Source organism: Hippichthys cyanospilos, chromosome 10 (genome assembly GCF_059441005.1).
Source record: "Hippichthys cyanospilos isolate Australia breed blue-spotted pipefish chromosome 10, RoL_Hcya_1.0, whole genome shotgun sequence".
Taxonomy (NCBI): domain Eukaryota; kingdom Metazoa; phylum Chordata; class Actinopteri; order Syngnathiformes; family Syngnathidae; genus Hippichthys; species Hippichthys cyanospilos.
The window spans coordinates 7,285,130-7,312,234 of record NC_142378.1 but is presented as its reverse complement, the minus strand read 5'-3'; the positions used below and the strand labels follow the sequence as shown (position 1 = coordinate 7,312,234).

General features: G+C 38.2%; 1 protein-coding gene across 2 annotated transcripts in view; it reads right to left on the bottom strand.

The window, feature by feature from the left end:
• rxrgb (retinoid X receptor, gamma b) overlaps positions 1 to 27,105 on the bottom strand; it is a 31,731-nt gene that overhangs the window by 3,128 nt on the left and 1,498 nt on the right. Inside the window, exons 1-6 of one of the 2 annotated variants that reach the window (XM_088425911.1) lie at positions 19,986 to 20,161; positions 7,911 to 8,146; positions 2,784 to 2,928; positions 2,533 to 2,712; positions 2,248 to 2,408; positions 1,076 to 1,205 (exon numbers count right to left, since the gene is read on the bottom strand). In XM_088425911.1, coding sequence (XP_088282037.1) covers positions 1,076 to 1,205; positions 2,248 to 2,408; positions 2,533 to 2,712; positions 2,784 to 2,928; positions 7,911 to 8,146; positions 19,986 to 20,052 — 919 coding nt within the window. In that variant the 5' untranslated portion in view covers positions 20,053 to 20,161. Of the gene's footprint in view, positions 1 to 1,075; positions 1,206 to 2,247; positions 2,409 to 2,532; positions 2,713 to 2,783; positions 2,929 to 7,910; positions 8,147 to 19,985; positions 20,162 to 27,105 lie in introns of those variants that run through there. The other variant, XM_088425913.1, reaches the window with a different exon arrangement.

The following is a 27,105-nucleotide window of genomic DNA, read 5'->3' as shown; positions in this document are numbered from 1 at the left end:
TAAATTTCATTTTCAATTTCAATTTCTTTCCTGCAATATTATAATTTGGCCATAACGTATGAAGACTTATTCTTGTAATAACATCTTTCACCAGCAGAGGTCAGTGCTACCTCAGTTGAAAACGCACTGCTGGGATTTACGGGCTATTTTTGGTTTTACTGCTCTATTTAGTTAAATGGTAAATATGTCAAGAGAATGTTAAGAGATTTGAATAGACCGCCTGCCTGAGGATGACTAACAACTGCCATGAGCAGCTTGACTATTGAAATGTTACTGTGTGTGTCAAATATACACTTAATTAGCGGACCTCAAACTTGGGTTCTGGGACAAAACCGAAATTGTGAGCCACGGTTAGGGGTGTCCAAAATAGGTAACAATAAATTATGACTTTGTGGCATTATAGAAAGTGCATAGGAGCTAATGGAAATAGACATACCAATAAACATACTAAAGTCAATGACACCTCCCTACCTTGAGGCCATTTAAAATTTCTGTTATGACTACGACATATCACATACTGTACATTTAACATTGCGATGCCCCGCAGCAGTTCTAGCTCTCTCATGTTCTTTTCTCATGTCGAGATGTATTGGTGAGGTGGGGCACCTTCATCAAAATTTTTGTGGTGTTACACATTACACAGTGAAAAAGTTTCCCATGTGAATAAATAACTGCTTTTGCAATTTTTTTTAATGTTCTATATTAATACCAAACGTTTTGGAGCTGACAAAAAACCTAAAAATGAAAAGTGAAAAATGAGCGAGAAATAAATAATCTCAAAGTCCATTCCTTGATAAAAAATGTTGCCTCTCCCAACATGGCCGCCACAAAGACACAACAGTTAACTACGTCGTTATAGCTCATCCTTGCTAGTTTTTAGAACTTTCTGAGCTTTGTATGTCAGCATTAAGCAAGCAGACTTCAAGTGCACAACATACAATTCCCAAGTTTCTCTTTTTTTGTTTATTTTACAGCTAATTTCAAAAGGGAATTGCAATGAATAGCTTGAGGCCTCTTTTCGTAAGAATTGTTCTTTGACACTAAGTATACACATGAATACATATGGTGGGGTTACCTGCTCGTAGTAAGATGACCTGGTCATCAAGTGGGAGCTCAGAAAAGTGAGGGATCCTCTTGGCCCACTCAACTAAAGTGAAAAGTTGCTTGTCCGCTGCTTGGCAGATGTTGGTGACAGGATCGTTGGTCTACAGGCCGACAAACATGGAGATTGAGCAGGCATTCCAGAACAAAAGTCAAAACAACATCAAATCTGCACAGCAAAGCCTATTTTGGGGTTTACACAACAGTGACATTCTCCCGAGACGTGTTAACAAGTGTTTTGGCAAGCCTAAAGCGTGTTGGATCACAGCAGTAGGAATATCACAAGAATTTTTGCTTAAGCGTGAAGCAATCATTCACGCAATATTCGAAGGAGATCATTTGGAAATCGAGACCAAGAGAAACAAGTCCGAATGTACTGGATGGACCCTCTGAACCCAGTTTCCTCTGGCCGTACAAAATTATTCAATTCTCACTTTCTATGCGACCGGCTAATATCTCAAACACCTTGGGGTGAATTGTATTCTTCGTAAAACTTACAATAACAAATTCAAGCCATCTATCTATCTATAATAGACAGTAGTAAGGAATGAATCATGCCTTGCAGTTTTGAAGTACCTTGCCCAACACTGGTTGTTTACGATCACTACTTCTAGTTCCATTCTTGACCACTAGATGGGGCAGTATAGATTATTGGTTTATTGTCGCCGTTGGGACATACTGGGTGAATAGTATTCTTTCTAAAGTCACAGTAACAACTGTAATTCAAATATCTATTTATCTATCTATCTATCTATCTATCTATCTATCTATCTATCTATCTATCTATCTATCTATCTATCTATCTATCTATCTATCTATCTATCTATCTATCTATCTATCTATCTATCTATCTATCTATCTATCTATCTATCTATCTATCTATTGAGGGCTTTATGCAGTCATTTAAAGACTTTTAGAAAAACAATTACTATTTTCCTATTGAGCCTAGTTTTGGCACCATCTTGTGGTAACCTCGAGTGTTGAAGAAAACAACTAACTTCTGATAGGTTTCCCAAACAAAAACGCAAATAGGGTGAATTTGTGAATAGCTAGGCATGATTCATAACATCTGAAGGGTTCAAATAAGATTTTGTTGCTACAGTCGCCTGGTAATAAGGTGTGTTCATCATTTTGTTGAACACTTACAGAGTTGCCGGGGCTGCCGTCGGAGTACGTCTCCGTTTTGGGCTCCACCGCCAGCTCGGCGTCCAGAATCTTGTCCACGGGCATCTCGTCATTGAAACTGCTGGTCGACTCCACCTCATTCTCCCCACGCTCTTTCCCACGCTGCCTCTCTTCCTGTACCGCTACAACATGAACACACACACTGATTTTCAAAAGCATCTATCTATTTTTTAACCTGGCATTTGAACAGGGAGGCGTCGACTTTTTAAATCCACTGTCCCTAATCAATCTGAACGAGAAACGTACCTTCTCTCTTCATGCCCATGGCCAGGCACTTCTGGTAGCGACAGTACTGGCAGCGGTTGCGCTGGCGCTTGTCGATCAGGCACTCTTTGCTATCTCGACAGGTATAAGTGAGATCTTTGCGCACGGTCCTCTTGAAGAAGCCTTTGCATCCCTCGCAGCTGTACACGCCGTAGTGTTTCCCTGCACACATACAAAAAGGAAACGCGTCATCTTTAGCCCGAGGAAACCCTGTGTTGAGCGTCTGAGGTTACCTGAGGAGCGGTCGCCGCAGATGGCGCAGATGTGCTTTGACATCCCCCCCGGGCTGGGGCACTGGTAGTTGATGGTCCCCAGGTTCTGCAGGCCCGGCGGAGGCTTGATGTCCTCTGAGCTGCTAACACTGTTCATAGAGTTCATCTGGAAAGCAAAAATAATGAGAAAACAACAGTCAATTGAAGTGAACTGGCGAAGGACAGGAAGTGGAGGGGAAGTAAGAGTGAATGGTGTTAGGTGGTCTCGTGATAAGTTCCTGTTTTTGTTTCTTCTCCCACTTGTTTTGTCCTTTGCTCACCATTGTGTTACACGCAGCCCCAGCCGACAACACACTCACAATTTTATTGTGAAAGTGTCACATGCCCGCGCGGTGGGAAAGCTGACTTGTTCTCTCTGAGGCTTGTCATGCAGGTTTCTTAATGTTTCTAAGTCTGGAAGAGGCACATGAGGCCAGTCACATGGTCGCTGAGTGTGTTTCTCAAAAAGAGGCAAAAGGAAGCGATAGCGCCAAATCTAGGCATGCTGGGAAATTGAGGGGGTCTACTGAGAGCTGTTGGGTAAAGCTTTGACTTTTGCACACACATTAGCTCACTTTAAAGTATTGGTCCCAACTGTCACATGACCATTTAAAGAGCTTTCTACAGAGTTCTCATTTTGACCATTCGTGTTTGAGACATGGTCTCATGGTCTACTCAGCCACGTGCAAGGTACGTATAGACCAACGGTTCTCAAATGGGAATGATGAAGGCGCTTCAAGGCGGTACATGAGGTTCTAAGAGGGTTTCTGCAGGTATAAGCAAATTTAAAGCTTTTTAATACCGTGACAGGAACAGGATTTTTTTTTTCAAATTTGCAGCAAATTAAGTTGAAAATGAAGAAACTTGTATTAGACCCACCCAGCACCAGACGTCTACTGGATGGTCTGAACTTGGTTTAGTAAAGAAATATTTGTTGAAAGCTGCGTTGTGTTTCGCCTGTCTAACGTGGTCCAAATTTAGTCCAACAACACTCGTTGATAATGGGATTGTGTTTAAACTGTTCAATGGGGCAAAATTTAGCCCAAAACCAGTTGTTGAAAACTCCACTGTGGTCCAAATTCAGTCCAAAATGAGTCGTTCATAATTGGGTTATATTTAGCCATTGTGACCCAAATTCAGTCCAAAAATAGTCATAGAAAATCAGCTACTGCTTATTCAGTGTGGTCCAAAATTTGGTGAAAAAATAGTTATTTGAAACCGGTGTGTATTTAGCACGTCGAATGTGCCCTGCAATTGGCTGGCAAATTCAGGGTGTTCACAGCCCACTAGCTGATAGCTGGGATAGAAGCAAGTCTAAATTTACTTCAAAATTTGGAGAAAAATATCTCATTTAGAGAAATGTTCAAATTTTTCTTGCGACATGCAAAACAATTTAGACTATTTCAGAATGTTAAGAACGTCGTAAGAACGATTGAGATCTGGAACAAAGCCTGACCAATCCCTGACATGAAAGCGCATTCGCAGCATTGGACAAAAATTGTACATGTTCGCATCTTAGTGGGCCTGAAGCTTAATCCAAACATGTTGATTCAAGTACTTTATTTATATAGCGCTCTTCCAACTTACCTTACCCAATTTCCTTAATTTCCTTAATATTTCCAAAAAGGAAACAAAAACAAACATTTTCCTTGAAAATTACCTAAAATAAATACATTTTAAAGTTTTAAAGTTCTGTGTTTTTTTCCTTGTATTCTCAAAAAGAGAAGCGTGCACAATGTGGGACAAAATCGTGTAAATTGGAACAATGCAGGGTTTCTCTGATGTTTTCATTATCATGATCCCATCCCTTAACCCAAGCAGGAGTTTTATTTTGCTGTTTATATGGAAACATCTGCATCCCAGCTGGAAACGTTGACCCACAAATGCACTTCTGTCCTATATATTTGATGCAGTGTGACATAAAGGACCCGCGTCTCCGTCACCTCAGGCTTTTCCTATCACTTATTTACAATGTGCACTCTACCTTCGACGCTTGCCTAATGGTGGAATCATCCCAGACCTCGGCGGCGGTGACCTTCCGGCTGAGAAGAGCATGCGTGGGATTCTTTCCTGTCGGCATCCCATGAGCTCGCTCGCCGTCCGCTTGTGCCCACAAGGCAGACACTCGTACTTAAATGAGCATCCATCCCATCCCTTTTAGCAGCTAGAGCTTGTCCACAGATTTCACTGGCAACTAATTTCACCCGTGTACAAAATGCAACTCTAAACGGCTGCTCGGATAACCGTTCAGCTCCAGACATAACAACATGCTTCTAACAGGGACAAGCGCTGTGCTTTAGATTATTGATGCATCATGCATTCTTTATGCAATAGCATTCTATGCGGAACATACAGCAGAATGTGCATGAATTTGAATATGCATCTCCACTGTTTTGATAGCTTAGACCAGGGGTCAACAACCCGAAATTTTAAAAAGCCATACCTCATATCTGTATGGCACAGCAAAACAAATGAAAGCCTAATATACAAGTAACCCTTATAATTAAGGCTGCACATGCCATAACTCTCAATGTTAGGTATATTAGCCTACTAATTACATTTGCATTTTACAAAGAAGTCTCAAATACCACCACAAAAACTCCTGAAGACCTAAGCTATTGTATGTAATAAATAGTTGCCCTTGTGTTTTAAGGTCACTTAATATATTGCATGTTATACAAATCTTTTCTGTTGTCACTTTTACAACTATGTTTTGATTGCAATTGCTTTAATCGCTACCGCATATTGTGCTTGACTTTTAACTACTGCCCCGGCATAATAAGCGTTTGATGTCTGTAATATGCTCGGAAGTTATATTAAATGGTGGGAACCACATGTGGGGTAATCTATTCAAATGAAAATTTTGGAATCATTTTTCACGCAAGACGGCTTGATTAAGAATTAGAGTACAGTTAATAAGGACGCAAAAAGTAACGACCATAAAAAAAATTAAACTTAAATTTGTATTTTTTATAAAACTAGCAAAAACGTAAATAAAAAAAAAATAAAAAAAATAAATGATTATCTTCAGTAGTCGTTCATAAACCAAAATATGAAAAACTAACAATGAATATGTTAGGAGTCTTTGTTTACTTTTTGTGCCTAATTTACATACACCAAGTATAAGAGGATGTTTAATGAGATCAAGCTCACTTCCAAGCAAATGTTGAAAATGTAAAAACAGTCAAGTTTGTGTGCCAAACTGTTATGGTGGCCATTAAAGAGTTTTAAACAACAACAAATTCAACCTGTAAACCTTTTTGACCAATAAGCTGAAGTAAAATATTATCCAAATTCCAAGAATGCAGTGTTGTGTCTGTGCGTGCGTGCGTGCATGCGTGTGTTTTGCACTTTGCTTTATTTTATCCAAATAAATACTCAACCCTCAACTCAACACTATTAATAGAGCAACCAATTTGCTGGTTCAGTTGAAGTGGGCTAAACAACCATCTGGAACAGATTATGTTACAGTTCTGTGGCTCTGCGGTATATTAGTTGATATTTGCTATTTATTTGGTTAAAATGTAATAAGACTGCCTGCACAAACTGAAAGCTGGACTTACACACACAATGAGACAGGGACAAGTATTTGACTTGTGGCCATGAACTTCAGTTGACCAGACAACAAAGTAGGATGACCTAATGACTTGGTATAAGTATTAATACTGAGTGTCCCTACAGGCATGGATCTATATACTGTTATCGGAACGTACTGAATGTAGAGTGCAGCATTGGCTTTTGTGAGGCATGTTTGCGGATGTTCAACAACTTTCTGTGGCCATTGAGCCTCCATTAGCTCGCTGTCATAGTCCATTATGCCAGACAGAATAATAGCGAGCAATGCTTCCATTATTTTTTCACTTTCATGTATGACATGGGTCAGAAATGTTCCAGGACTGGGCTCACATGCAAAACTGTCTAGCTTTATTGACGCTAGTCCTGGAACTTTTCTGACACATGTTATTATTACAAAGTATCCTACATATGTATAACGTATCAATGAAAAATGCTGTACACATTGAAATCGATGTATGAGGCATGAAAAGTCATGACAAAATTGGATGATAGAAATACACAAAAGCTGGAGTCTCAGTGGTAAATAGAGCATACGAAAATACACACTCGCAACAGCCTGGGCCTCTCTCTCTCTCTCTTTCGCTCGCCCTCTTTTGTGCAGTACTTCATTAAAGGACTAATGGGAGGACTGCACCTAAGTCTGCTCACATGACAACAGACACCGGGATGACCTCAAGAGCCATACAGTTAAAGGTCAGTATACGGTGAAAATGAGGAGAGGATGACCAGTGTATGTAAGGCAAACGCATTGGCTTGTAAAACCTTTAACTAGCCAGAATTTATAAAGCAAATGGTAACGTGTTTAGTCATATCAAGACCAAAATGTTCTTACAATGTGTTCTATGTGACTTCAGTAGCCTAAAAACGTTCATTCTCATAAATTAAGCAACACTCCATTTGTTTTTGTTCTCTTCAAGTGGTGGCTACTTTGCAAGAAGCTGCCGACTAAAAGAGATATCACAGTTGGTTTGTGCTCAGGTCGCAACCAATAACAGCTCAGCTTGCGGACATCACATGACCAAAGTCAACAGTTGACAGCTAAATGGCAAAATGGCCGCCCCCGAAACGGATGAAAAAAAACTGATGAATATTGCTGCGTAATTCATATTAAATGCATGCAATATTCTTCAGAATATTAAAAATATATTTAGAATAAATTAAATTAATAAATTAATGAAAGTGATTAGAATATATAATTGAAGGATTTTTTTTTTTTTTACTTGACTTCTCCTTTAGCATAGATGGTAACATGCTGAAGAGAGAAACAAGTATATACTGTGATGGTCACATACACGACTCATATGCCACTGTACTATTTTTAAGAGCGATTTATGATGGACCAGCCCTCTATGACTGCATGAACATACGACTCCATGTATGTCAGTCGAATGCTGCATATGGAGATAGGCTTGTACTTTATACAATATGTGACTGGAAAGAGAGATGCAAATCTACTTTTCATTATTTCTGCAACAATGACATAAAACTATGTTCTTCGACACAAGCATCTAATCAGAGATGGCTTCACTTCACCTGCGGACTTCCGAGTGGTCCGAAGTTCAAGTTGGGCGTGGACGGCAGCGATACGGCAGGCGAGCCCATGGACGAGGTGATGACGGAGTAAGGTGAGGCCAGGCCATTCATGTGCGAGCCCATCGTGGACATGGGCGACGGCAAGTGCCTCGAGGTGCTGATCACCGACGGGTGGCCTACCATGCCACCCATTGGCGGGGCGTGGGGGTGGGCCGTGCTCATTGGCCCGGTAGAGTCTGCGAGAGAAAGGCGTGTTTGATTAGGGCGTGACATAAAACTATATGAATTAAAGCCAAGTGCTATAATTAAAAAAAAAACATGAATGGGTGTGATTATGTGAATGGATGACATATCGCTAAACTGCTGATTCAGAAGAAAGAGTCAGAAGTTTGATCCTGGGCAGTGAAACAAATATACTGTATAAAAGATATACATAGACATGCGTCTTCGTAGCGTCCCTTCAGACAGCACAATTTTCAAGCAAGCTGAGCATTTTTGATCAACACATATCCAAGCAAAGGAATCTAAAGCATAGTGTTTACTGTGGAAAAATATGCTAATGGCGTGGATGAATGCGGTGAAGAAATATTTGTAGAAATACTTGTAGCTTTTTTTTTTTTAAATAAAAAGTCAGGAGTCGTGTACTTAAGACAAATAAAGGACTTCCTCAACTGTAAATTTCAATTTTTCTAACATGACAGAAAATGTACTGTAAATTGTCAGATACTGGGTCCCCTGTGAATGTTGTTGCTAAGCAAAACAGCAGCACTGGAGCACTAAAACTGGTCATATTATATGCAATGTGTTTTGGTTTGCTTCGGTTCTTGCCACTTCACATTTCTATAATAAAATATGTATCTCTCCTATTGCAAAAACAAGGTTGTCACTGTGCTGTGTTGCAGCAAAAATGAAAGTGAACCCAAAGATAGCCTTTAATTATATTTTTATCAACATGAGTGAGACAGAGTGATGCCTTCCTGACTTTGGTGCCATAGTGCTGACCTTGCTTTAGATCTATTGATGTGAACTGACAGGCTGGCATTTGCATAGATGACCTACTTAGGAAATCTGTCAGTCAAGAGGGTAACGGGATGCACTGTGTGTAATTTCATGCATGTTCCATAGCTGTGAGGCCACTTGTTTGTCACCAACCTCAATTGCGACAAATACAAGCACATGCATCCAACGGGGTCGTGCCACCGCCGATGTAAGCGCATGACATTAACGTCATGCATAAAGGTTGCCATGTGCTGCACACATATGCACTCGTCTCAGTGCTAATGTCTGTGACTCAAATAAAGCAACTTTTTTTAGGGGGATGGGGGGGAGTGAAATGTTACTAATGATGAGGCATGTGATGCAAATGTCATATGGGTGTGGTAGCATGCAATCTTGGTCAAATGACAGTACGGTTATTCAATTCTGAGATGTGGTTTCGAGCAGTCTTGGTAAACGTGTTTTTATCTCTAAAGTGTATTACCTACATGCAATTCAAAGTAAGGAATAGAAATCAATCTTTCATATGATACCACCCATATTTACATGGACATAGCACACAATATTCTGTTGACCTTGAAAGATGAGTGAAAATGCTAAACAACTGGCCCTCTAGAGGTTTCCTTTTCCAATTAACACTGGGCATTAAAAGAGTTTAGAAATGTCTGCTTAGAGACAAATGATGCAGCAACACATATAGACCGGCAGTATAACAAAACTGATACATCATTTGAATCCTTTCCAAAAGCAGACCAATATCACTGCAGATTACTGTTAGTTATACTAATTGAGTAAAAGTATATACTAATTGAGTAAAAGTCTAATTCGTTTGTCTAGGTAACTGTTTTACTGCTATTTAGTGGCCAGGACACGAAAACCATAAGGGGGCACATTGTATTAACTAAATAATTCCTTTATTTTCTATTTAATTATGTGATTGTAGAGAGTTATTTTCTTCATCTAAAAAAAACATTGCAATTTTGAGGGGAAGCTAGAATAGAATAGAACATTTCCAAAAAAAGCTCGCGATACTCTATCAATTGATGACAATGCAATTTTTAGGCACATCATTTGTATCAGTTCCGTTAAACATTGCTGACTTTTGCATGACACTTGCGCACTTTCACTACTATCCTATTAGTAATAATGCAGAGCAGTCACTTTGTGTATTTTGCAACAGAAGCGATAAAACAGTCCTCCTTAATTTGGCTTATGGCATATGTCAAAGTATTGTGAAAGAGAGAGGCATGAAATCATCCAAGTGGCCATTCACTCGCTCATTGTATGCTAAAGAACAGATGTTGTGCAACTTCCTGTTTAGTTGAGAAGCCAATGCTTCCATCCCCTCACTGGCTCCCACATTCCCCAAGTATAACATAAGTGATCCCCGGAAGGCAAATATGTATTGGGACCTCCCTCTCTTAGACTGTACACAAGAGAATCTCTCCAATGCACATACAAGCTCTAACAACGCAACAAAAGGAGACGATATAATTCGATGAGAGCGGGAGTGCAGAGTCATTAATGCAAAAGGATTACATAATAGATGGTCAGTGTACTGTACTGTCCTGTCTTCATTCTGCGCTGTGACTTCTTTATGTGCATGACAAATTCTCGTCAGGCCTTGTGAAGTTCTAGTCTAATCTGGAAGCGCTTAATCGGAGAAAAAGCACAAAACTGGGTCCAGTTTTTATGATGATGACGATCAAAAAGTCAGCGCCAATCTTAACTCACTCACTAGTCCACAACAATATTTAAAGCACGGACTGAACGCTAATCACGAGTTCTTTATTCGAGGAAACGGGAGAGCAGCCTCCAGATACGGATGACTGTGTTGAATGAAAGTAGTCCATCACTTTAATTGATTTAAATTGCCTTCTATTTCTGAATGGGCAGCTTTGGTAAGTGATGGAGCCCCCCCCCCCCCCCCCTCCAAAAAAATAAATAAATAAAGAGGTAAAAAGGCCAGGCTGGCTGGAGCAGGAACTCATCAGCAATTGAACGTTCCTCAGAATCACTTCCAACTTGGTTCTAGAACGCATGGCGAAAATGGCTGATGTCACTGTCATCTGATTGGTCTTTGGGGAAAGAAAAAGGCATTCTGACATGGTTAAAAGCTAAGAAAAAAACTTCAATTTTAATGGTACAGGTCCTTTAATGTATTTAATTATTCATATTACATTTCTCAATGAAACTATAAAAGGTCTAGCTTTTATTAGTATTGACATTTAAAAATATAGACACAGCTATTCACAGAAGATAGGTCTGGGTCACCCCACAAAAAGCACAAATTCCCACTTGCTAACAATAGTAAATGTGGTTAAGTATTGTTGTAAAACACAATATGTGACAGAATATGTCTTAGTTATAGAAACGTAATGAAAATTGCATATATAAATTGCTTAAAAACCCTAAAATTCACAATAACCACAATGACCTGGTTGCTCATAATTATTCCTGTGATTGTGAGTGCTGAAAATGCACAATTCTGGCTGTTCTATATTACAGCATGATGACTGGGAAAGATTTAACACCAGTTGTAATTGAACTAGGAAATGCATTGGTCTAGTTGAGATCAAACACATGTTGTGAGGTCGGAAACATCAAGTTATGTAAAAAGTACTGAAAAAGTACTGATCAGCTGGACAGGAGTTCACTATAGAGCTCATATAAAGATCAAATCCCGAGCTTTGTGTTTGTTGTGAAGGCACTCAATAGGAAGATTCCAGTGCAGATGTGGACAACGACACCATTCTACATGGTCTCAGGCTTATCATATTAATAGGTCAGCTAACCTTTTTACTTCTAAACTTCTCTTGTCACTACAGTAAATTAAAATGCACAGAGAAATTGTGTGCATTGTATCCGGACCCACATGACATTTATAAAATCCAAACATTAATGAACATGTAACTTGGACCTTTCCGAAAAAGGTTCCCAGTATTTTCTAAAGAGGTTATGAAGAAGTCTGCGGGCAGAATCACACTAAGGCATTCAAAGAACGCTTGGATATGGTTGCACCAAAAGTTCAAGCTTAACGAAAGTAGCATAAATTATAGCACATGGGAACTAAAAGGGAAGTATCCTCAAACAAACTACCTCAAGGGATTGTTCAATTGCCATACAAAGAAGCATCTTACTCTTCAGTCGTCATCCATTACACGTAGTACAAAAGAGCTTTATCAAACATTGAGGGCATACTCCCATCTTATGAAACCATCCACTCCAGATTTGTTCCATTGATTCTTGTCTGATGGACTCAGGCCAAGCCGATATATTGCTGTGAGGACGCAAGCATCTATTTGAGAGCAAACAGACAAGAGCAGTGAAGGCCACCCGTTTACCGCGAACCAAAGGTCAACTGTTGCCAAACTCCTGAACCATGTTCAAAAAGATGTCCTGTTTGCGGGCCTGACTTTCATGGATCATTCCCGGAAACGCCTGCGACCAGGGGAAGTACAACTCACTGAATGGCACACAGAGGAATAACAGTTACACTTAAAATAGCAGAACATTAACATTCAAGACATTTCATGTAATCCTTTCCGATTCAGCCAAAACTTGAAATGTGGAAATAATGAAAAATGATCAAATAATCTTCTTTAACTAATAATACTACTCCAGTGGTCTGTGAATATCGGATGGCCCCACAAATACCTCCTTTATAAGTGTTGCCTAGATCAATAGCTTCAACTGTAAATATATCACTAAGTATGATCCCAAAACCACTTACTACCATTTCACACTCACTGTACAGCATAGCATATGAAAAAAAAACGTCCTCCAAATATGGTAGTCTGCAGGTGTGTCCTCCTTGATACCAATGACTATTTTCTTATATAACAGGGCCGAGGGATGCGACCACACAAGTGAGAAGTTTAACACCGCAAATTCTCTGCTGATGCCGCTTTGTAAAAAGATCAATTGCAATAGTCTGCTGATGTCATCACCCATTTAATTTTCTGAATGCGCCACGGCGTAACGGCTGTGTGAAAATGCACGTCGGATGCAGCAATGTCCCGCTCTGGCGAGTCAGAACGGCACGGACAAGTAAATCTAATGTTTCTTGTCTGATGTAGCAATTTGTTGGAAAGGCAATGTGAAAGAGGCCCATGTCAACATGAGCAACAGCTGTGTGGATTCAGAATTTGGTATGGAAGAATATGTATCCCATACTCAGGGTGTGATGCAATTCAAGGACAATGCATTTAAAGTAGAGTGATTTGGTGTGAATGGTCACTGGGATACTGATTTGTTTTTTGTATGTGTTTGTGTGTGTGTATATATGGAAAAAAAATATGCAATGATTTTTTTTTCCAGTCATTTTACATTTGAATTCACTTTTCTGAGCTGTATATGAGCCGTTTCCTTTTGAGATTATATATATTTAATAAAAGAGGCTCAGTGCATATCTCAATAATAAAGTGGATCAATTTAATTCATCCCCATCTTCCCATCTTTCAAATAAAAAAGTTAAAACTGATTTTGTTATTCCCCTGTATAGATAGATAGATAGATAGATAGATAGATAGATAGATAGATAGATAGATAGATAGATAGATACTGTATATGTACTGTATATAACAGATACTGCAGGTATTTTTAGGAAAATAATCCCTGCATTAAACAACGGAAGACATTAAAACACATTTTCAGATTCTAATTATTTTTATCACACGCCCGAAGAACCTTTACGGGAGGAAGAATAGCCAAGACGTTCACCTGATGCGGTGATCAACAGGTTTAACGAAACATCCCGGGATGAAAAACCCTCTAAATCCTTGACTGTTAATTACACTGATAGCTGGATGGAGCAATCCACTGTGGTGTAATTCAATAAGCCAGCGGCCCACTAACTAATAATATCTCCTCTCCGGAGAACAGTGTAGGAGTGGGCTCAGTGACGGGATGCTAGCGTCAGATCGACTCCAAAACAACATGTGCCTTAATAAATACCAGATTAGCTCTTACGAAGACAGATCTTAAACGTCCATCTGTTCAATACCTGTTGGCTATGGGACTCCATTTATATGTGCGGAGGAGAGTTTGCAGGCTCATATGTGCATAGCTGTCATCGAGCAAAGGACAGAGAGCAGAACTAACCCTAAAGTAATCAAGCAGAGAGTCTGCAGAGCTCGTTAGTTACCTTGCGCGGACATTTAGTGTGATTAACAAGTCCCCGAATCGTGAGTGCTGCGGCGCATCAAAGATGAAAATAAACCTGTACACTAGTGCATAACCACAATTCCTTATAAACATTAATTTCTTTGCTAAATGAGGTTGATGCCTGATCAATTGTGTCACTAAATCCTCTTATCCCTGGGTAAGTATGTGCAGCTCAGCAGGCCAGCTGTCAAGAAGGTGGGAGGCCGAAGAGGAGCGGGAGGAGGAGGATGAGGAGGCAGACAGCAAGGGAGGGATGGACAGATTGATGGATGGCGGGGGCAATGTCCCGCACGGAATCTGCTTTTTTTTCCCCCCCTAAAGCTAACATGATCCTACTAGCACACACATATAATCTCGGCCGACCACCAGTTGAGAAGCCCCTGTCGTGTGGAGATAGATCAATAGATGGACCACGTATAAGACAGACGGATAGATATATACATTTACGTCTTTAAACGCTTATGCAAAACATCAACCTTTGTTCTTGGCTCCATCTGCTAGAGGTGTTAATTTTCTAATTGCGTTTTGTCGGATGGGTGCATCTCTGTTTCAGTATTATGAACTGCTATTTCTGTGCTTATTTTGTCTGTAGACGTGGTTTTGAAATGGGGATGAAGGTATCAGCATATCTAATTTATTAGATTTTAATGCTGTGAATTTGCAGTACAATTTTCTTTTCAAATTGAGAACAAATTAATTGGAACATGCTAAATTGTGCAATCGTGACTTGTTTGAAGAATGTTTTGTGCCTTAGTTTTGTTATGTTTTCAACAGCTGCACGTTGTTATTATGTATGCAAATTTAGGGGGCAGATATGCCAGAAACAACAACAACAAAAACAGATGACGTTACACAATCTATCTTCAGGAGCTGAGTAAAATGTATGCCTAGAGATATTGCCACGAATGTGGTTTGAAAGTTTTATAAATCACAAACAACGATTATTTTTTCATCCAAAAATGCTTTGTTTGCGCTGATTAGGACGCACATACGAACCACTGGTCTAAGCTGCGACAATTTATGGATTAATTAAGGACTAATGCATTATCAAATGAATCAATAATTGTTTTAATTCATTAGGCTTATGAAGGTTAATCGTTTTGAGACCTAGTTCAATCGATAATTGTCCTAATACTTGGAATTTCAGCCTCTCACAAGAACAATCTCCTTCTGTGGTCTCAGACAGTCTTATTATCTTTGTGCTGAACCCAAATAAAACACTTGCTCTTATTTTGACAAGAATTATCAACATTTTTCACGTTTTTATGACATTATGAAGTGAATCTTCGTTTATAAATGTTGTTGTACTGTCATTCTGAAATATTGTCTCATTTTTCAATAAAGGGACAGAATTTAAAACGTCTTATTATCTGATTAATCAGCATAATGATCTATCCCCACGACATTCTTTTTTTTCCGAACACAAACAACTCTAACACTGCAAAAAAACATGAAATTTCACCTTATTCATCCCAATACCATTGTTTAAGAAGTTAATGACTTTTTTGGCACATGGTCGCTCTGTACCTGTTTTTTGTCTGTTTAGATTTTTTTTTCACCTATTTATTTACCTTTACTTAATATGACAACAAAGGCATTCTATTCTATTCTATTCTATTCTCTTCTACCATTACACAATTATGTGTGCTGCCAGGTCAGGATTACAAATGGAAATTTGTCTTCATTTGCCTTACCTGGCTTAATAAAGGTTAAGTAAATGAAATAAATAAATCTGTACCAGACATATGTATTTGACAGCAAATACTGCATATTTTCTGACGAACTTCAAAAGCCACAGTTAAAATGAAAATTAAAAGAAAATTTACAGCACTTGACTCTCATTTCTCCGGCATAACGTATTTAAAAAAAATAGTTGTTCCTCAAACCATGCGGCTGTAATAACACAAACAACTTGCACCGGTGAACTCCTTTGACCCCCAAAAGTCTGCCCCGTAGTGAACTCTCGAGTGAACACACAAACTTTCCCTGAAAAGAAGATGAATGACCTCTGCTCCATTTTCTACAAAAGTGAATCCTTTTTCTGTTTTTGTTTAATACAATAATTGACCAATTAAGAAATGCTAGTACAGTATGCAACCACATAAATTAAAAAAAAAAAAAAATCACCATTCGCAAAGCTACAGCCACGGCGTAGGGAGGGACATAGGCAGACTTGCCAGAATGAAGCATTTTACACAGAAGCGGCGGATCAATGTGGAGGCCAGGGCTGCGACAGAGCTGAGATAAAATGTTGATAAAAAGTTTAAAACACAAACAGCACAAATCAGCTCACTCATAGACTGATCTGCTGAAGCAGTGAGATTATTAGCAAATCTATTTCTGCCACTAATATTCATTTCTTATTATGAATATTTCTATTATTATTTCTGTATTTGTGGAGCTGTAACATATCTATTTGTACTTTTAAGTAGAAATAAACGTGTAAAAAATTGGCTACAAATGATTTATTAATTTTGTACAAAATGGTAACAGTGGACTGTCCCCTTTTTGACCCAAGTGTGTTATCCTTGACCCAATCGTTTTTACAAAGAACAGTTCTAGGGCAAATGTATGTAAGTTTCGTTACTTACCTGTTATTTACTATACAATATTATTTAATTACATATGAAAAAAATAAATGAAATCAATACTAAAATGTTGTACCCCAATTTGAGTCAAAAAAGGACCGACACAATATTTAGGTCAATTCGATCCATAATTCTGGATTATTGTGTACAAAAAAAAAAAAAAACAATTTAAATTCCATGATAGAAAAAATGTTTATGCTCAATGCATAACATTTTTGTGCAAATCTTAGCCACTCCAGATCAGTCCATTTGTTATTCAAATTGTATTTTTTTTGACCCAACTGTTTTCAGAGCGTAAACTAAAATGAAGCATAAAAAAATCCCATAACAAACCGAGTCGAGCTGAAAAACAAGTCAAAGTGGAATAAAAAAATAACAAACTGACTAACCATTATAAACCTATGAGTCACGAAACGTGCAAAAATAAAGTTAATTTAACTTAAGCAAGAAAGTAAATTAATACAGACAGTAAACAAATATGATTTTTACATAAAGACAAGGGATCAAGCGTACAAACGCACACACCAAGGGCGACATGACCTTTGGACTTTCTGACAGAGCAAACCACTGAATTCATTCCAAATGAATAATGTTGCTTGCTCCAAAAGAAGTTTTTAAGCTGCTAAAATGAAATGAACAAACCTAACAACCTGTGTTAAGTGTACAGGTTGACACCTCGACAAGATAATTACAAAGCACATCAAATCTGCCCCAAAATCGCTTAGCTTATGGTGCAACACAGGATATTTGGCAAATTGTTATTAACTGGAACAAGTTAACAACATGGCTCTTGAACAGATGATGTGCATGTGATTTTCAACAACACCGTACAATTAACAGAACAAAATGCACAATTTAACAAAAACAGTTGTTATGCTCTGTCACACACACAGCCCAGTTACACAAACCTCATTAGACTCTGCGCGATTTACAGGTTTGTGACGTTTCATTCAAGTCCTGTGATGGTAAATACTGTAGCTAGCCATTGTGGAACTTAAAGCCTGCTCACGGCTTTCATTTCACTGTTTGTGCAAGGTTACAAACGATTAACTTGCACTAATTGCTACAGAACATTGCCAAATTAGTCAAGTTATTTTCATCAGGTGGTAACAACTGAGCTGGGATTTTTTAGCGGATATTCCTTAGCTATTTATTACTGTACTATATCATCGCAGTTGAGAGGAATCCTCCCATCTCCAAAATCACTTCTTTTCCAGATGTACCTATTTTTTCAGTCTTGTATTAACTCCACAAAGTTGCAATTTAATTTGAAAATTGGATAATAATTTGTTTTTGCAAGGTCTCATGTGTGCTTTAACAAACGCAAGCAATAAACTGTATTACAATTGAAAAAAAACATTAGGTTTATTATACATTTAAAAGGTAGTAAACCCCCAAAAGTCTTTACAATATTATGCTCCATACAGCACATTTGTCAAAGTGCCAGCCCGATTTTCTAGGGCCCCCGGGAGGATATTGATTTATTATTAGAACCGGCCCGCAGGTCTACTGCGGTTTGTGGGCCGCAAGTGTTTCACAGACACCAATACTCCATTAGTTCAGCCCAGTAGTGTAAACGGTATGTCTCAGTGAGTCCTGCAAACGGTTTGAGCCAAGTTCAGGGAAGGAGAAGATAAAATTCACCCATAAACCTAATGCACATAAGTGACATAGAAGTGGTATTATTAATGTTGTCATATTGGCACTAACAATGTAAGTCTACCTTTCCAATGCCGTTGTGAGTTCCAAATTTTATATCGAGTACATGTGAAAAAAAACAATGACATAGGGAAAAACCTGCGTCAACACAATGGCTCATTCAAGGACAGCAGAAGAGCACAACGCACAGATGCTGGATAATTGGCTGAGTACAGTATGTGAACAAGCGAGTTCACGTCAACACCTCCCAAGTCCCAACACATCTCTTAAAACACAGGAAGAAGGAAAGCAGAAAACCAGAGCAAGCGCTGACGGAAGGATGCTGGCTGACGGACAGCAGATGCAGGCAGGATGGAGAGGGCAAATCGGAAGGGAAGCGTGTTGAGAGACAAACAGATAGTGAAGGACGAAGCAACTCATGTGAGAGAAGGGGGATTCCCCTTCAGGGGAAGGCTTTCTCAAAATCGAGACCACAAGCGAGCGTTTGACAGACATCTTCAGGGAGAAATTCCTCACAGGGTGGCCAAGGCCCGGATTTGAACCCCCAACCTCAACTGTGAGGCAGATGTGCATACCACTCGATCACCATACGTGACTGAGAACCAAGATTGGAGCAAATGCTGTATTTTACAAACAATATGCTACAATCTGGAACTAATACAGCAAAATTGGCCTTGAAATGATAAAAATAAACAAATGAAAGAAATATAGTACCTGTCAATAAATTGAAAACACCCTCATTTTTCATTATTTAAACATTTTCGGGAATTGCGGATTAATACTTAAGTCATCAACCTTAAGAAAACATTTCAACTGGAATGATTTATCAATTAAATTTTTCAAAGTAGGCACATGTGTCCAAATAAGATTTGCGCATTTCTTTATGATTTGGATCATACTGGATAAGGCTAGCACATCAGTTCTCAAATTGGCATTGATAAAATGTATTTTAATTTGTATTGTTATGCGTAACCGAAGTTTTCCAGCAGGCAATCCATTCAAAAAGTAATAAATCAGACATGCACAGCACAGCATTAAGTCATTTTTGTATATTCTATATTTGACGATGTACGTCATTGAAGGTTGAGAATGAATAGTCTCGCATATGTACAGTTCTTTCTTTTAATTTTATAAATTATATTGTTTAATTTACTAAACTCTAAGAAAAGCTACTTTATTTTCCTATCAGTATCATCCTCTAACCTCAATTTGACCTTAAAATACAAAAAATAATTTAAAAAACGAAGGTACGGTATATATATAAGTACCGTCATTTACATTGACTAAATATATATATATTTTTTTAACATTTTTTTACTTAATCAGTTTAAACACCACATTTATTTATTGCTTTTATTATTCTCCTACTGCTACCAAATATGGTTCTCGGCTCTAAAAGATAAATATGCTCTAATTTTTTTTGTGTAATCACAAAGGAAAATCCAACGCAAAGCAGCAGCACACATTATTTGCGCAGAGACTTTCTACCATGGGAAGATGCGTTTTTATAAAACGCGCCCGGGGATTAGAGGTATTATCATAATGCATCCGTTAGCGAGTTTAACTGTGTGGGAAAAACCCTGAGGAAAAAAATAAATAACTAAAACACTGACCCCTATCTACTTCCTATTATTCCCTACAAGGACGCACAGAGTGAACTACTCACAGTGGCCATAACACATCTCCCTCCCGGCGCCACCTCCAGCTGCAGGTGATGCCGCAGGTTGCCACATGCCTTCAGGTGCGAGCTGGCAGGGCGCCAGTCGCCGTCCGAGACGTCCAACTTGAGTGATAGTTCGCTGACAAACTAAAAATGAGGCGGAAACTCCGGATGCGTGCTACTTTTTAGGAATGGTAAGAAGGAGGAGGAGGCGGAAGGGGTATCAGTGGAGAGCAAAAAGAGGCGGAGCCCATCAACCCTGGTTACAAGATTAGCCAGATTATCCTTCCCGGGAGATCAATCCCATAGGAACTGTTTGCTGTCCGACTGATGACACAAATCAGCTCTTCAGTCGCCCACTCAACTTGGGTCTTCATACCTCAGGCTGTGCCTAAAACTGTGCAGGGACACCTGTTATAGTGCAGGGTGTCTGGCATAGAATTAAATGGGGGTGATGGCGAGGGGGCGGAAAGGGCATTAAAGCTGTCAGGAGCTGGGATGGGAGGGATCACACTTACAGTATAACTGGTAGTTTCCAATTACAGCTTCTTAAAAGGGATCAGACATTAGAAAACCGAGGACAGTTTCCATTGCCAAAGGTTGTTAAGGTGGCCCAAGAAGAGAAAAATAATATATATACATAATAGTATATAGACCCGTTTACACCAAACTGTCTTGTTTAGTTCAATTAGGTGCATATATTTTGGTGTTTTCATAATAAATGGTCCCAAAATATACAAACTAGACTAAAGAGAAATAAAGTCCCTTGTGGTTGAAATCTTCATTGGTTGAGTAATTGAGATCTTAGGGACTTATAAGGCAGAAAACAAGCAACAATAAAATCGGAGAAGGAAGATATTTTCCATCTATGGTCTTGTTGATAAAGTGAAACACTTCTAAACTTGACATACTGGAAAAAATTGTTAACGACTCAATGAATTCTGAATTGTAAATAAAAAAAACAATAAACAGTACAGAGCCTGACCTGTGGAGGTACGCAAATAAGTTGCTTGAAGCCAGTATACCCAAGCGGTTGGTCGAGGACCTTTGCAGCAGCTACCAGCTAGCTTGCAAGCTAACATATTGAGGGGTCTCTTCTCAGTTGACAGACCAATGCCATGGGTTCAGTTGTGGCATCACCTCTTTACTTGGCAATTTAAATAATGAATTTAAGTTGTAAATCTGTGGCATCTGTGAAATATGCATTTTCAGGGACTAGATATTACTAGCTAGCTAACTAGATAGCCATCCGATTTAGAGGTATAAATGAGTTTGGTACTAATAACTGTTTGTAACTGCACTGGGTAAACGGGTGTGACTCAAAAGTGTGGCATTGGCCGGTGTTTGACCTGAGCCCAAGTAAAAAAAAAATAAATACAAATACAATCACAAAATCCTAAGTGGTGACAAATAGCTCAACATTATAGAATACATAACTTTCAGTCCTTGCACATATTTTCAGCAATTATATTCAAATATATTGTAGTCTGAGACAAATCTATGACTCCACTTTACTGGGTCTTGGAGAAAATTATTGTTCGCTATTCACTTCAAGAATGATTTTTGATGAATGGGTTGACTTGTGTCAGCCTATGACGAACAAATTTGGAAATGGAATCCTTTTAAAGTATGATTTCGTCAAAATATTTTGAGTTTTTAAGTTTAAGCCTTATGGGTTATCTATGTGCTGGAAACATGGCAAATCAGCCGTGAATTCCGAAAACAGAAAATGACAAGAAGGGGCCCTAGGCGAAAGAATTTTACCTCCGTGTTGTAACTTCTTCAAAACATCTGCAATTCTCTTTGATGTCATGAAGAAAAACGGGCCAGTTGTGACATGGTTGACTGCCCGTGTGCTCATGGATATTAATATGCACGTGTCCTTATCCTTGGCCGAAGTGTTTCTCATGTATAGCATTCCAGGAAGTCAGGAATTGTCTTGTTAGAATGCTGGATGGTGGTCAAGTAAACAGACAGCAAAGCGAAAAGCCAGATGCAAACGCAGGCCCAAAATATACCTTAAAGGCAAAGAAGAACAATACATAGCGAAGCCTTGGGGAACTTAAATAAACTGCAAAACTCAAGAGGGGAATGCAAGTTTGACCTGAACCTTGGATCAAGAAGCTGAGGACACAGAAAAAAAGGTAAAAAAATAAATAAATAAATAGATAAATACACTGCCTTGATATACGAGTTTTATTTGTTCTGATTTTTGTTCTGACCAAGCTCGCAACTCAAACATGTAACTCAAATATGACTTACTCAATAAAATGAATAAAAATGCACCTAATCAATCTCAGCCTTTAAAAATAACATCCTACAATATGCTAGCAGATTGCAAGGCAAAGTCATATGGTTGCTTTAAAAACAAAACATGCGGTATATTTTTCTTTGTCCAGTATGATAGTATGCTAGCTATGCTATGCATTGCTTTTGTCACTTCATGATGATGTACTTTAGAAAAATAGTAGCATAATTAAATCAGATGTAAAAAAACAAAACTACAGTATTTTTGCCGCATTTGTAGTTTCATTTCAATTGATACTGTGTAGCTCTTTTTAGCATTAAGCTAGCAGATTTTCAAGCAGTCAAATGGTTGTTTTAAATACATAATATGTACTGTCTTTGTTCAGTATGATAATAAACTTAAACTATCATTGTAAATAAACAGTTTGTAGCCTCTTTTTGAAGACTTGTTCTTTATCTGTACTGCCTCTTGTTGTGATTATTCACTGCTAGCATCAACAATTACATCTCCAGTGAAAAAACAGTCACTTGGAACCCATGTATTTGTAAGCTGTTTTGCCTGTTTGTAAGCTTTATTTAGTATCCAAAAATGTGATTGTAAAGTTTGCAAAACACTTACTAATTCTAATCACCAGAGAATAGAAGCTGTTCCTAAAGGAGGTGTGCAGCTGTTTCTTTAGTACCTCCTGTCATCATATCAAAAATTCACCTGATGCCCTTCCAGTCTTATAAATAAACATTAGCATCGAAAGGGTGCTAAGCAAAGCCCTGTACATGCTCTACTTAAAGGACACACTGTCTTCTCTGGTGTGCACCTGTGTGTAGTTGCATCAAATGTCCATACAGTACTTGGATGTCTGCCACTAGCAGTAATCAGATCCCCTCGCAGGCGGCAGCCCGGCAAAAGAGACTCCACAAGTCCGACGTGAGAGAAAAAATGAGGAGATACAAGCTACCATTCCAAGACTTAACAAATCCCAGCGGGAGAAGCAGAAATAATCCTTAAAAGCATTCTGTGTTATAATAGAATGTCATGGCCCACATAAAACACAGTGAATTAACCCCAAGTGCTAAATTCGGCGTACGTGCTGAACACCTTGAAAAAAAGCTTGAAAAGAGATTTGTGGGTACACCCTTTGCTCTCAGAGAAATTTATAAAAGTATTCACAATGTATATACAGGCCAGAGTGTCCCTGAAGTAACTCAACACGAAAATAGATACTGTTATTCCCACGTATATTGTACTTTACATTAGAGCAGTGTGATGGGCATGAAAGCTGGACTGCAGTCGGGTAAGGGTTAGTTAGGTCAGCTAATGACTGTCCTCTTAGTTTGGTTGCAAATTTAGCAAAATTCAGCTCCCACAGAAATCGTTTACTGACGTAATTCTATTTTAACACATACATAATAAATCGTGAATGAATCTCCAGAATTAACGTTTTAACTTTGACAGCCCTAAATTTAAGTTAAAAAATACGTCATTCACGACTACCATAAACAGTATTACAGACTAGAATTTGCGACTTCTTGAAAATATTCATTCATCCAATCATTTTCTATAAATATTCTGGGCTAAACATGCAGGTATGTTCAGTCTGATGAAAACAGGTTGTTACTGTGAGTTGGAAATATATATATATATATATATATATATATATATATATATATATATATATATATATATATATATATATATATATATATATATATATATATATATATATATATATATATATATATATATATATATATATATATATATATATATATATATATATATATATATATATATATATATATATATATATATATATATATATATATATATATATATATATATATATATATATATATATATATATATATATATATATATATATATATATATATGCATACATATTTGATGTTATGAACTGCAGCTTATACTCTGGTGTGGTTTATCCTTGACATGTATTTATTTATTTTCAATTTTTGCTGCTGCAGCTTATATGTCGATGTCGCTTATAGTCCAAAACATACAGTAAGTGGAAATGGGTTATTTGGTCTTCTGTGCTTATAATGGCTATCTGAATACTCCATACTCAAACCATATTTTCTGAGGGGTGTCCGAATACCAAAAATAACTGCAGCTCTATTGATTAGTAAAATAAATGTCAGTTGCAATATAAAATGTTACTTAGAAGATTGTAGAGTTAATAAAGGGTTCATGATAGTGACAGTCTGACTCTGAAAATGTTTAGTTATATTTCCATTATTTACTGTGGGAAAATCGTTTCAAAATCCATAAACAACTCTGAGGGAGTCAATAGCACACTCAAAACAAGCAAATGCTGGTAGTGCGAGTTTGTGTGGATTGCGTGCAGTTATTGCACAATTAATGAAGACATTGCAAAATGCACCTCACAAGCAAACACCGGTGCAGCCTTTCCAAGGTCCTCTGCTTGATTAAATCTGGAATTAAATCAAGGGTTTGACCTTCTTCGCTAATGACTAATTACTGACAATTAGCCCTGAGAATGGCCTCCCTGCGCCCCCTTCTTTTCCCTCAACTCTGTTCTCACAATAAGCACATGCGCCCACACACACACAATCCAGTCAAGCAGCCTTTTCTACTCACACACAACTACACACACTCATTACTAGAACGCGTATTGTGTGCTAATGGTCTCAAGTATCGAGAATCCTTGAGTAAACCTGCCAAGAGCCACACCCTCTCTACCTGTGTGGTTTATTTATCTGTGTGGGAGTGGGTGGGGATCACTGTGTGCAGGGCTTGGCAGTCAGCGAGCAGGTTTTTAAAGCTGCCACTGCTTCACAGACTCACAGCAACGGCCGCATTCTTTCAGTCACATGACGGCGTGGTCGCGGTCGGGTCCCAGACAATCAGCTATATGTTGGCAAGTCGGAACTTATGTATGAAAGCGCGGCTGGATCTAAGTGTTGAGTCAGAGCGTGAACCCTTGCAAAAGTCACGGGTTGTTCACATCAAACAGGGCGACTGCTTTCTCTAGCCCGCCCTGTGATTCTTCCTCTTTTATAGTTCTCTCTTTTCGCTTGCCGTCCCTGTGACGGCGTCTTAAAGAAGTTCTCAGCATCAAAGGCAGCCCGGGGGGGGGGTTTCGTTGGGATCACTTCGGCGGATGGGAAATTTTTGAAAGGAATAAAAGTGCTGAGAAAGTCGAAATGATGATTCTTCTGCAAAGAGAAGGGCGGGCCTTCATCAGGCTGACTGAAACAGATGTCTGACAAAAGATGAGTGGACCTCCGAGCAATCAGATCTCGAGACAGCTATGCACTCTGGTGAATTGTCAATTTTATCAAGAAATAAATAACATTTATGGCTGTGGTAAAACATGACTTCCATCCAAGAAACATTTGAATGGCGAAAAAGTTCTTGGGAGATGACATTCCAAATGACTAATCATTCATTTTAAATTAGTCTCATGCAAAAAAAAAAAAAAAAAAAAAACAATTATTAAACCACACCAGCGTGTTTGTGGATTGGATGAGCTTCTAAAAGAAATAGACCACCCTTGGATAAAAGATTTCTCAGGAGCTGGATCTAAAAATTGCATTTGACTGCTATTGTCTTTAAGATGCTGAAATATGTTGATATTGAATTTACCAAAACTGTGAATAATCCGACCGTTTGGGATAACGCATATTCCATATGCGGTGAACCGCTATAGGCAAGTTGTCCTATCCAGATGTCTCTTCCGTTTTCCTCGGGAGCATACTGGTTATGGAAACGATTACCAGCCTCTCTGAATGATGTTGAAAATTTAGTGACAGCATATTGAGGCTGTTTATGTTCAAAGGCCCATTTTATGTTATTTAATGCAACGTGATTATTTTTCACTACACTCAATCTGCTTTCCAAGGGTAAAAAAAGGCACTGTGGCAATTGATTGGTGACTGATATAATTATCAGATAACAACAAACATTAAGTGGAGCTGCATAAGATAAAAAGATACAACACAATGGCTGAAGAGAATTGTGGTCAAAAAAGGGAGAGATCCAAAACACACCACATCAAAAATGAACGGGCTCACTATTGGTTAATTCACTAAAGACACAAATGAAGCTGGCAAAACTGACAAGCAGCAAAGTTTTTTTAAGCAAATTTACCAAACAAACAAAACAAATTTACATAAAATTACTGAATGAAAAACACCGAATTTTATGAGAACTCTCTCAAATTTAATCTGAAAGGCTACGCCTCAATCATATTTTAATATTTTTATTTGAAATCTAAAATGATGCTGTACAACTGCCAAAACTCTGTCACTGGCCAAACCTGTGATCCACTATGCTGCGGAACATTAGTGTGTCACAACAAATATTCAGGTGTGCCGCAACAAATTATCGTACGCTACCTAATTCATCTATTTATTTTTTTAACTCCATGATTAATTATTTTAGGAATCCTTTAATGACATGGAGGTGTAGTGACAGGCATAACAACTAAATAATTTTCCACTTGATACTGGAAGGCACATTATTTTTGCAATTAGTATTGTAATGTGAGTTAGCAAGCGGTTTTTGAAACTTTAAATAGCAAAAATATGTAAATAACACACACACAGACGTACATCACATAGCAAACGTGTGGACTGACTAATAGTATACATTTTTGTATACATAATGTGACCTATGTGGAGGTTTTGGCCCAGCAATAGCAATACCGTGATGTAAAAATGAAGTTTGTTCAATAAAAATTGGAAAACACTGGCTCTTAATACGACATACACCTTGCTAAAGAGCACATAGACATGTCTTCAGGACAAAAATGTTCCTCAAACAACTATTTTCTAAGAAAAAATATAGAGTAAAAAAGTAATATTAACAATTCACATTTTGGATTTATTTATTTTTCTC